This window comes from Lepidochelys olivacea, assembly GCF_965140295.1.
Source record: "Lepidochelys olivacea isolate rLepOli2 genome assembly, chromosome: 7".
Classification (NCBI taxonomy): Eukaryota; Metazoa; Chordata; order Testudines; family Cheloniidae; genus Lepidochelys; species Lepidochelys olivacea.
Genome location: NC_140417.1, coordinates 59,650,288 through 59,662,764, shown reverse-complemented (window position 1 = coordinate 59,662,764; position 12,477 = coordinate 59,650,288). Strand labels below are relative to the sequence as shown.

Below are 12,477 nucleotides of genomic sequence, written 5' to 3'. Positions count from 1 at the left end.
AGGGATTCACAGTTTCAACTCATTGTTTTACATGTTTTTGATCAGAAGCTTTTCCACCAGTGTGTTACTTTGAAATGAACTTCCAGGGAAGGGTGGGTGGGTCACAAACACCTGTGAAGTGGAACAGATTACAAAACTGATCAAACCCCCTGCAAACCAAAAGTGGCAAACTTTACACCGCTGGGGAGATTTTTGGTTTGGAGTTTTGAGTGTGTAGCACTGGCAGAGAGGATTTATGCCAATGCTACCCAAGTGCTGTACCTTGTTTTCTGAATCCATTTTAAATACTACTTCAGCTGCTCAAGTCGAGCTTTCTGTTTCAGTTGTCAAACATGCTATTTGGGCCTGTCCACGCTGGCTGGCTAAACGCTTACCCCATGTGGTTTTAAAGAAACTGCTGAAGTGTACAGGGGACAAAGGATTAGCAGTATCCGACAGGGATTACGAGAGTGATAGAAATGTCAGAGAATTATACTAATTAGGGATTATTCTAAACTAGTTGAGACTGGTTGTTTATAATGAGGAGCCTGTGTTGTTCTGCTGTTTATGAGTAAACATTTGAATAGCCTGTCGCTTTGTTAACTTGGCATGGAGCTTTTCAGATTTAAGCAAAAAAAAAAGAAAAAGAAAAAGCCATGGTCCCTGCCTGAAGAGTTTACAGTCTGAAGAAGGATGGTCCAGTGGTTAGAGCAGTAGATTAAGATGTGGGAGGCCTGGGTTCAAGTCTCAACTCTGCTACAAACTTCCTGTGTGACCTTGGGCAAGTAATTTAATCTCTCTGTGCTGCCATTCCCCATCTTTACAATGGGGAGGATCTCTTGTCATTCTGGAAACCGATACGTTAAATAACCGGAATCCTTCATAAAATGTCCCCAGTCTCTGAAATGCTGTTATCTTTTGTTTGTGGCTGTTCTAGTTTGTTTCCTTCCTGGCCACTTACCAGTAATCTAGAGGTGTTTAGTGACTTGTCTTTAGTCTCTCACAGATAATACCTCTTGAAATGCACATGATTTTCCACCAGTTTTGCAAGATTGAAAACACAGATGTATGTGATTGTGGTAAAGATGACTTATTTATTCATGTTGATGTTTCAAGGTAGAGAATATTTGAACAGTAAAACAGCATCATTTTGTGTTGAGATTTTTCCTGCTGTTGTATCTTCTCTGTGATAGTCTATCAGTGTTTCTACCTGGACTAACCCTGTTGTGTGTGTCTCATTTAAAAAAAAAAGAGAGAGAGAGAGAGAAAGTATTTTCCTTCTGAAGAGCAGGATAGCTATGAATTCAACTATAGCTTCTTGGAGTTTGTTCCTAACAGTATGCTCTTCCTCAGAGAGAGATAGAGAGAGAGAGAGAAGGGGGTTAGATGTGAACAAAAGAATTGAGAGCCAGGGAAGTTTTAATCCCAGCTCTGACACTGACTTCCTCTGTAGATTTCAGCAGATTGTTTTGCCTGTCTGCCTCAGTATCCCCACTTCTAAAAATGGTGTTTGATATTGCCTCATAGGGTGTTGAAGTAGTTGCTTATAAAGAGCTTGAATATGAAATGTGCTCTAATTGTGTGTCTTTAATAAAAAGGATACAAGACAGAGCCCAAAAATAGTCAGAACGCTGGGTATTTTTGGTTTTAAAGCTGTATATTCTGTATTACCAACGTAATGCAAAATGTTAGTGTATAATGATGTGGGCAAACACTTTTTTCACAAAAAGATCACTTTCATATCTGACCTCTCAGTCCTTTTTCTGAAAGGAAACCTGCATAACACCTTAAAAGACGAGCCTGGGAGCTTAAATTCATAACTGTGCTAGACACTAAAAATCATGTATGCAATAGAGATACTTTTTATGTCTCATTACACCAATCTGTAACCCTCTAACCCTCCTTTGCCCTATGACTGACCACTTCGTCTTGAATGGTGTCTTGCAACATGTGTTAACTCCTTATCTGTTCCACCTTGTATTTAGCAGTGACACTGTTTACCTTCCCAGACCTGAAGAAGAGTTCCCTGGAGCTTGAAAGGTTGTCTCTTTCACTAACAGAAATTGGTGCAATAAAAGACCTTACCTCACCCACATTATGTATAATAAGATACTTGAGAGAATGTAAGCCCCCATTTGTTTTTAGCCAGCATGCAAGTAACAAAGCTGTTGGCAGTTGATATTTTCGGTTCTTTTAAAGAGACTTTGTGCATCCTAAATCTGATTTGCGTTACCACAGTGCCCTTTTACTATTTTGTTTGGAGCTTTTCTATTTCTGTATTTATATTGATAAATGCATCCATTAACTGTTCAACTGTTGTAGCTGTACCCTTTACCCCTTTCATCAGATGCTTTAAAAAAAGAAAGCCAATCAATGTCCTTAGCTCGCGTATTCTGCTTGAACTATTGAGTGTCTGTTGGTTATTTTAATGGGTCATTTAATATAGCGTATTTATTTCACATTAATGTTTTCTTCCTGAATGTTTTATTTTAGGTTTAAAGGTTTGGGCCCAACAGTGATTGTGTGTCCAGCCACAGTGATGCATCAGTGGGTGAAAGAATTCCATAGTTGGTGGCCTCCCTTTAGAGTTGCAGTTCTACATGAAACTGGCTCTTACACCAACAAAAAGGTAACATTTGAAAAGTGTGTGTGTTATCTCAGTACATAGGGTTGTATATCCATTATTCCTGAAGATTTGTGTGTATGCTTGACTTTTCAGGGTTTTTTAATTGTTTTATCCTTTAAAATATTCTCAGTGATGTGCATAGATTCTCTGGGAAACCCAGCGAAAAAAAGTGATGACTAAACAGTATTGTAACCAAGAAGTGTGTATTGGTCTCAACATTAATGCATGCTGCCATAGTAAGTAGTGCTATTCTGCTGCTCTCGCATGGAATTTATTGTTCACCATGCCATAGCTGACAATATTCTAACATACTAAAAACCATCCCAGACCCCTTCCAATGTGCCCTGGGGGAAGGGAATCCTTCTTGACCCCCATGTCTGAGGATTAGTTTAACCATGTGCATGTGAGCAAAAATTCCCATACCATGTCATCTAACCCTGTTTACACCCTATTGTGTTGGTGATGTCCATGTAATATTCAACACGTCTTTCTTGAATCTTGTCACATTGGATTCTTCTACCTCCAGAGGCAAAAAATTCCAAACACGGCTCATGCTCTGATGGAGGGAGAGAGTTGTCCTTGCATTTTAACCTAAACTTTTGTCATCTTAGTTTAATTTCCAGGAGTCCACATTTTCCTTTTGCTCTCTTCTAAATCAATGCAGTCCTTTCTAGGTACTTTTGCAGTGTAATGCAAGTCCACATGGTGAGCTCAAATAAATTCCTCCTCTTCAAATTTTTGAGTCTGAAGACTCAATCCAGAAAGGTGCTGAGTATCTTCAGCTCCCTCTCAGTTAAGTGTAGTCTTGATCATTTAAGTAACTCTTTTTTCTGTACATTTCCATAGAGGTAAGGTGCTCTCAAGTAAGTGCTCACTACTGTGCAAGGCCATGGTGTAATTGTTTCCTTTGTCTTGTATATAATTAGGAAACAGTGTATGAAATTATTAGCCTTCTTTTCTGCAGCTGATCAGTGTATCTAAGAAGCTATTTATGTACAGACTAGTGGTACTGGTGAATTCTTCCATCGTGCTATCTTGCATCAGAAGAGCCTTGATCCAGTCTTTAATTCATTCCAGCTACACACACACAGACACACTTCCACTTATTTTTATTTATTTGGTCATTATCTCAGTTTAAATCAATGAGTCCCACTTCCTTGGAGCAGTGACAGTGTATCTTTTTTCTCAGACAATGTCTCTGCTACTCTTTCACTTCTGGAGTAGCCTTTAATTTTATAAAGTTTTATTCCATTTCTCAAACTGATTAAATCCATTTCACATGAAGTTTCAATATTTGGTATTTGTCAGAAAGAAAATGAGAGGAAAATTTAGATTTGTTTTCGGCTTCAGTTTCAGGTGCTTAAATGAGTTTTCAGAATTCAGTAGACCATTTTTAAATTTCTCTTTAAATATTTACTGAATTGTAATATTATTACAATGATATGGCTCTTAATTGCATTTGATTAAGTATATTATGAAATAATCGATATAGTTACAGTACACAGCAAAAAGTGAACAGCACACTGAGAAATGTGCTAGTAGCTTCCTGTTGCTTAATTAACTCGGTGTGTCTTCATTCAAGCCCTAAAAGTCTACTGACCACAATAATATCTTGCATGTTTTTCTAAATTAAATCGTACATACTTATTTTACTGTTTTTGTTAATTAATGAACCTGTCTAACTTACACAGAATTTTCACAAGCAGGGGGAGAGGTACACTGAAGACTTCAGGGCTCCCCGCTCTGTCCCACCATCTGAATAATCAAATATCCTCTGCTAATGTCTCTTCAAATATTGTGTGTGTTAGCATAGCACCTGGAACCTTACTTATGGACCAGCACCCCATTGTGGTAGGTGCTATACAAACAGAAAACAAAAAGGTGCTCCCTGCTTCAAGCAACTTACAGTCTTAAGTATAAGACAAGAAACAACAGATGGATACAGACAGACTGGGGTGGGGGGAATTACAAGTAAACACAATAATGATCAGCAGGATAGGCTGTGGGCTCTGCACATCAAAAACAATAATGGCACTCAACACCTTGGAGCCCTGAAAGAGAATGTCTTACTCCAGGGTGCCAAGGAAAATCCGCATGGTCTAAAACTCATATACATTTCTCATGGCTATATGCCATAATTTTTCTTACTTACTCCATAGCCAAAAAAGGATCAGTTTGTGTGTCTGATTAAATTAAATCCCTTCGTAAAATCCAATGAAGTGAGCTGTAGCTCACGAAAGCTTATGCTCAAATAAATTGGTTAGTCTCTAAGATGCCACAAGTACTTCTTTTCTTTTTGCGAATACAGACTAACACGGCTATTACTCTGAAACCTGTGACCTACATGTAGTTTGCTGTTCATCTTTTCAGATTGTATAGTATTTTGATTCAGGGATCGTGCTGCCCCTTTGTGCTGCCAATACTGAGTTCAGTAAATAAATATGAAAATTGTGATTAAGTAAGCAAAACTGCTTTTCTCTCAAGATGAAATTAAAGTGATAAAAAGTAAAATCAGAATCCACCTGTTCTCTCAGTACAACCTAGATGTGTTTGGTTCTTAATTGACAGTTCTAGGACTGGCTTATTAATATAGCAGTATATCATAATGTGTTACTATGTGACACATGAGTTTTGAGCTTGATACTTTTGCTTTTCAGGCAAACAGGATCTGGGAGCCCTGCAGTGGTAGCATACTCTGCCCCTGATTGGGAGGGAGCAGTGGTGGACAACCTGCAGGTCATGGGCCGCACACAGCTCGTCAGGGTAATTCACTGGTGGGTCGCCAGACCATTTGCTTACTTTTGCACAGCTGCCCGCAGCTCCCAGTGGCCATGGTTCACCGTTCACGGCCAATGGGAGCTGCGGGAAGTGGTGGCTAGGCCTGCAGAGTGATTCATGGCTCCTCTGAATTAACCAGAGGTTACAGGAAAAGTGTTAACAAGTTCCAGGGGAAGCTGCAGACAGCTGCCGTTGGCCAGAAGAACACACACAACAGTAGTCTTGTAAGAGGAGCTCTGGGATGCATGAGAGGGGCAAATGACTCCCAAGAAGCCAAGAGTATTTAGCTCCTACAGTTGATGAATAAAATTTAGCTATATGGCAAAAAAAAATTGAGTAGGAATTGACTTGGCCCTTTGGACATGGTAGTAACTGCATAGTATACTGAAGAGGCAACAGGACAAGAGTTTTATAAATCTTCAAATGAACCTTGAATTCTTTAACTAGAAGTTGAGAAAATACCTAGGTCCACCGTACTATTATTCTTGTACTACCTGGCATCCTGGGATCTCCAAGCGTTTTACAAACATTAACCCTCCCAAAAATTGTATTCACTTTACATCTAGGTATACTGTGCCTCTGAAGCTATGATTCCCCCTCTCCCCTCCCTCCCCCCAAGTTGCACTTTGCACATTATCGAAATGTAACCATGACTGTTTTCCTGTGAACTAGTACTGGGCAATGTGTTAAGGTTTATTTAGTCCAGTGACACTGGAGCCACCAGTTCCAATGAGTAGATGTGGAAGCTCTCCAGTCTCTGAGAATTGTGAAATGTCAAACTGTTCCCTGTTTCACTCAAGAAAATAGCAGACTTTTTGGCTTTCTGTGACCTGAGGTTTTTTTAAATATACTTGTCCCTTAGTTTTATTCTCAACATCTCTGTCATAATTGCTGAACCTCAGTACTACTCTGATGTGACTTCTGTGCCAGGCGGTGCTCCATGTGCTGCTTTTAACTACTGTCCATCTTCTGGTCTTATTGCTTTCTTAGGTATAAAAATGTCAAAGGTTCTGAATTGCATAAACCTATAGGGAGATTGTCTAATGGAGACTGGATATAAAATGACTGAAACCTTTTTGTAGTGCCAATTACCCGCCTCGAAGTCGGCAGAATGGTTAGGCATCTCTCCTGGTGCCTAACCAAATTTGCTTGTCTTTCTCACCAGAACTATGATTGCGCTGCATGACAGCTATAAGCCACATTATGGTGTGCATTAATAGATTATTGGTCCATGCCTGAGGTGCATTACCTTTTGCACTATTGGGGTGCTTTTCAAATAGCTATTAATGGCACAATCCTAAAGTGTTTTTGGATTATTAGGACCACTTTTCCTTACTTTTAGTTACCATGAGCCTAAATGGGCTTTCAGCAACATTACCAGCCACTTTCAATTTTCAGGGGAAAAAGAAACTAAACTGGATTTAAGATTTCAAAATATATATCAGTGACTTTGTCTTGCAAGAAAGTTGAGAATTAAATTGTTTTTTAATCAAAAGAACACGATTGTTTTGCTGAAAAGAAAAGAAATCATCCGTTACTGTTAACATTCAGAAAAGCTAAACACTTGAAAGCAACGTGATGTACAGTTACGGTCACCCACGCCACCTTAACTCTGCTCCAGCCCCAGCAGAAACTCTGAGACCATTTGGCTGAAATATAAAACTGAGGTCTTCCCATTTACAATCATTGACGATACTATGGTCGTTTTGTGACGATAAAGGGTGATAACCCTGGAGTCCAAGTAAAAGTCAAATTTGGATAGTTACATCCTCCTTGCTGAATTCAACCTGCAGTTTGAACTAGATATAGTATTCCTGCCCTAGCCTGCTATGGAATGTTGTGTGCTATGGTATCTCATCCTAGAAAGAGCTTCATTTCAATGATCAGTGAAGTGATTCCTGGATGTGTAGAGTGCTTTGAAATTTTTCAGGATGAAAAAGTCTGAAGAAATAAGCCCCGTATTGAATGTCATAAATAATGTTCCACTTATGGTGTACAATAAGGCCTTTGTATAGGAGAGAATAACATAAAATACTGGTCTCATTAACTCTGTCTCTTGTCAGCTCAGGCTCTTATGATACTTTACAGCCCTGTAGAACCATAGAAATGAAGAGCTAGAAGGGCCCTCAAGAGGTCATCAAGTCCAGCCCCCTGCGCTGAGGCAGAACCACGTAAACCTAGACCATCCCTAAAAGATGTTTGTCCAGCCTATTCTTAAAAACCTCCAATGATGGGGGATTCCAAAACCTCCTTTGGAAGCCTTTTCCAGTGTTTAACTACCCTTGCTGTTAAAGAGTTTTTCCCAATATCTAATCTAAATCTTTCTTGCTGCAGATTTAAGCCTGTTACTTTTTGTTTCCTTTAGAGGACACTGAGAACAATTGATCACCATCCTCTTTATAACAGCCCTTAACATATTTGGAGACTGTTATCAGGTCTCTTCTCAGTCTTCTTTTCTCAAAGGCTAAACAAGCCCAGTTTCTTCAACATTTCCTCATAGGTCAGGTTTTCTAATGTTTTTATCATTTTTGTTGCTCTCCTCTGGACTCTTTCCAGTGTATCCACATCTTTTCTAAAGCATTGCACCCTGAATTAGACACAGTACTTTAGCTGAAGCTTCATTAGCGCTGAGTAGAGTAGGAGAGTTACCTTCTGTGTCTTAAACATTGGACTCCGGTTAATACCGCCCAGAATGATATTAGCCTTTTTTGCAACTGCATCACATTGTTGACTCCTGTTCAATTTATGATCCATTATAAACCCAGATCCTTTTCAGCAGTACTGGCACCTAGCCAGCTGTTCCCCATTTTGTAGTTATATTTGATTTTTCCTTCCTAAGTGAAATACTTTACACTAGTCTTTATTGAATTTCATCTTGTTGAATTCAGACCAGTTCTCGAATTTGTCAAGGTCATCCTGAATTCTAATCCTGTCCTCCAAAGTGCTTGCAACACCTCTCAGCTTGGTGTCATCTGCAGATTTTATAAGCAGACTCTGCACTCCATTATCCAAGTCATTAATGCAAATCTTGACTATTACCAGACCTAGGACTGATCCCCTGTGGGGCCCCACTGGGTACGCCCTCCCATGTTCACAGCAAGTCCATTGATAACTATTCTGAGTATAGTCTTTCAACTAATTATGCACCCACCTTATAGTTTTCATCTAGACTGCAAATCATGTGGAACTGTATCAAAAGCCTTACTAAAGTCAAGATATATCACATTTACTGCTCTTCCCCCTATGCACTAGGCCAGTAACCCTCCAGCTGGGTACTCCTTATGACCCTATTATCCTCTAGATGCTTTCAGACTTGTTTAATAATTTGTTTCAATATCTTTCCAGGTACTGAAATTAGGCTGATGGCTCTATAATTTCCTAAGTTTTTTCTTTGTTCTCCTTTTTAAAGATATCAATATATGAGCTAAATCCTAATGTCAATGAACATTCTCGCATGGAACTTTGGGGGCAAAATGAGCCAAGTCATGTGCAAGACTTAACAAACAATGCAAGAGCAAGTTCAGTTAACTAAGCAAATCACTAAAATGTACAAACAAGAGGTCTTGCAGCACAAAGATTCTTACTACATGACCAAAAAAACTATAAAGTCAAAATGGTCCAATTCAGATCACTCCAATCATCAAACTTTAAAAACTGCGCAACAGACATTTCCTGTTGAATTTTTATGTGGCATGACAAGATGAGAATTTGAAGTTCGGAAAGAAAAAAAAAAAAAAGCGGTTAGTGCTGGTGACTAAGTTTTGAACTGTACCAATCAGTCTTGTAAATCTGCTGTATTCCTCTCACCCAGGGATAATATATGTTTTTGAAGCTATGGGAGATTAACTTGTTTTTTCTTTACCACCACCACCATTATAAAAGTGGAGCATAAAGCTTTCCAGTAGTGCACTTCATCACTGGGAAAAGAAGAGGGTTGGAAAGACCTTCCTCACCCAACAAAATTCTGAGGGTATGTCTACACTACACTCAGTAATTACTGCGGTGATGCATGTCCACACTACCCTTCTTGGGTCAGTTGTGCATATTCTCATCAGGAGCGCTTCCACCAACCTAAGAGGGGCAGTGTGGGGAGCTGTTAGAGCCTGGTATCTCAGCTCTGCTAGCAGCTCCCTGCCAGAAGCCCAGCTGCCTCCCAGGCTCCCGACAGAGTGCCCCGTTCTCCGCTGGGAGCCAGGGGAAGCTGCCTAGGGCTTCTCACTTCCCCATTCCCCCCTGGGAGTCAGGGTAGGGAGGGGAAGCCTCCCACAGCTCTCGGCCCTGGGGAACGGGGTCCAACTGCCCCAGCTCCCGATGGGGAGCGGGTGCGTAGAAGGGTGCCCAAGCTTCTCGCCTCGGCTCCCAGCTGGGAGCAGGGGGCACCTGGGCTCTAGCTGCCTAGCTTTCTTGTCAGTTTCATGGCACCTGCTGTGAAATTGACAAGACAGCAATCAGCCAATGTAAATAACGAAGTATCTACACAGACACTGTCTTGCGCTAACTACACCAACATAAGCCCTATGCCTCTTGTGGAGGTGGAGTAGGGCATTTACATCGGCAGAAGCAAGGCTGTAGTGTAGACGTTGACATAATTAGGTCGACATAAGCTACTTTACATAAACATAATTGTGTAATGTAGACCAGACGTGAGTAACTAGAGCACCCGCGCACAGGTTGAAGCACAGCCTGTTGTTAAAGTTGCAGTCATCTTTGTATGTCTAGTCAGTTTGAGGCAGTTGAAGAGCAGAATAGCCCAGTTATAAGTGCACAGGAGCATGGCTATATGTCCTCCAAGACAGAAAGGCAGGCAGATTCTGACATGACAATTTACCATGCAGTGCCAGACTTTGAAATCAAAGTACTGCTAATGTGTCTCTGCAGTGTACCCATAAGCAATTTTTGCTCTATTTATAAATAAATATTTGTTCAGAAAACAAACCAAACCAAAGGCACCTTGCACTGCAAAGGAAAAAGACACAATCCATAGAAATGGTTAACTGCAGTATAGTTTCACTCTTAAATTGTCTCTTCAAAAAAGAAATACCTTTCTTTCCACCAGGCTCAATATTTACTGGTGTGATTGTTCATGGTCTGGTTTTGTTCAGATTTTTTTTTATTCACATACATAGGTTGTATCACAGCAAAACCATGCAATATAACACTTAAATATTCAGCAGGAAGGAAGAATGTGTTTAGTTAGAGGTGTTTCTCTGGTGCTCATAATCAGAAATAGGACATGGCCCAAAAAAACGGGTTGCTGCTTGTCAGAATGCTGCCCTGTAGTGGACACTAGACCAATCTGAATTGGGGGGCCCTGGACAATCAGTATTTCACCCTGATTTAGGAAAAAAGATCATTGTTTCAAGTCTGAAGGCAGAAAATACTTTTCTGAATAAAAATGCAAGATTTTTTTTAAAAAGGTTTTCATTTTGTCATTGTTTCTTGACGCTGTCTCTCTTAATACCAGAACTCAGAATTTCAAGCCTAATTAACCACTGCTTAACCCTTAGGCATTGGATGAATTTGTCCCCATTAAGCAAAACTTATTCTAATGCTGTCCCAGTTAGTGCATGGCAATGACTGCTGCTTATCATTAGTCTAAATCGGTTCCCTGAGACATTCCAGTAAAGCAAACATTGCTATTAAGTACATCTTAATTTAAGCAAAATAGAGAGTATTGTGAGCAGATTGCAAACTAAAGACTAAAAATACACCAGCTGATAAAGTAGCATGAATTCTGAAATGCTACAGTATCAGAACAGAATACATAAAAATTTAACACTGAAATCTGTGAAAACCCTCTTCCTTTTAAATTATGTTAAGAGCTGTAACTTACACCATACACCCTCTCAAGTATCCACTAGATACGTTGAAATGATAGGTAATAAATGTTGTAGTATGCATTGTTAAAATTGTGTTTGCTGTGTTTTTCTTCTTTGTCAGCACAAATCCTTGTTTATTAAAGATTTAGCTTGAAGGAAATTTTAATTAATTACAGGTTCAGTAAATCCTGACTAGGAATCTGCTGTGCTGTGTTTAGTGAATGGCCTTCATGTGCCTATGTTTCACTCCTGTTCTCTCTGCTATCTGACAATGTGATTTATGGCTGTTGTTTTTCTACCAGTCCACTGTTTGCCCTCTAGGAGGGATTGGTCTCCTGAGCCTCCATAATAACAGCAGCACTTTCACAAAACATCTTTTAATGACAACAGTGTAGCATTCTGTAAGTCAGGCTAATTGCAGACATACCCTATTAATTGCAAAAACTAGGAGAGGTTACATATTTTACAAGCTTTTAATTTGAAATCGCCCGAGATGATTTGTCTTAAGTGTTTGGGTAGAGATTTCTACAATATTCTGCGATAGGCCATTACTGAGCATCTAGAACACACAGTTACAGAATACTAGGAATGAATCAGGTGAAGTTAAGTTGTGTGTGTGAATCTACGTAGGAATACTACTGCTTCTGTAATACAGAATATTATAAAAAGAGTTCATGTTATGTGAATAAAGGAGCTAATTTCTACTTTTATTTTAACAGTTGCATATGTTACACCTATGTCGGTAGATAATGTTCAAAGAGTAGAAAATCTAAAGTAGGTTGAACTGGAAGAGGTTGTGGGGGGGGTTATGTCATGTCTTCAGCTATATAGGGATCAGTTATAAATTTTTTATTTATTTATTTTACAGAAAGTGATTTGTGGCTTATCAGATGTTCATCTGAATCATTGGGGGGAAAGCAGTGTGTTTTTTAAAAAAAGAAATAAAATTGTGATTTTTAAAAAGCACACCTTTGTTTATAAGCTCAAAGTCTGCTACATACATAATCTTTTTTGTTACGTACCAAGTTGGCAAACATTTTCATGTTTTCTCCTTGGGAATTTAAAAGATCAGAAGACACCCTGGCTGTCATCTTTTTTTCTTTTCTGTTTTTGTGCTGGTGTCCAAAACTTGCTTCTATTAATGTCGTTGGGAAACCTCGCATTGATTTGACTATTGTAGGATCAAGTCCCAGGTCAGCAGTGAATGTGCACCGCTCTTAGAATAGCGTTGACTAGTGTGACAAAGTTCCTCCTCTACCTTAGTTGGTCTTGTGC

The 12,477-nt window shown here is 39.5% G+C and overlaps 1 protein-coding gene across 3 annotated transcripts in view; it reads left to right on the top strand.

Annotated features, from left to right (window-relative positions):
* The window catches only part of ERCC6 (ERCC excision repair 6, chromatin remodeling factor), an 80,807-nt gene that overhangs the window by 41,995 nt on the left and 26,335 nt on the right, over nucleotides 1-12,477 (top strand). For all 3 annotated transcript variants that reach the window (XM_084634342.1, XM_084634344.1, XM_084634343.1), the window contains one exon: nucleotides 2,473-2,608. In XM_084634342.1, coding sequence (XP_084490468.1) covers nucleotides 2,473-2,608 — 136 coding nt within the window. The remainder of the gene's footprint in view (nucleotides 1-2,472; nucleotides 2,609-12,477) is intronic.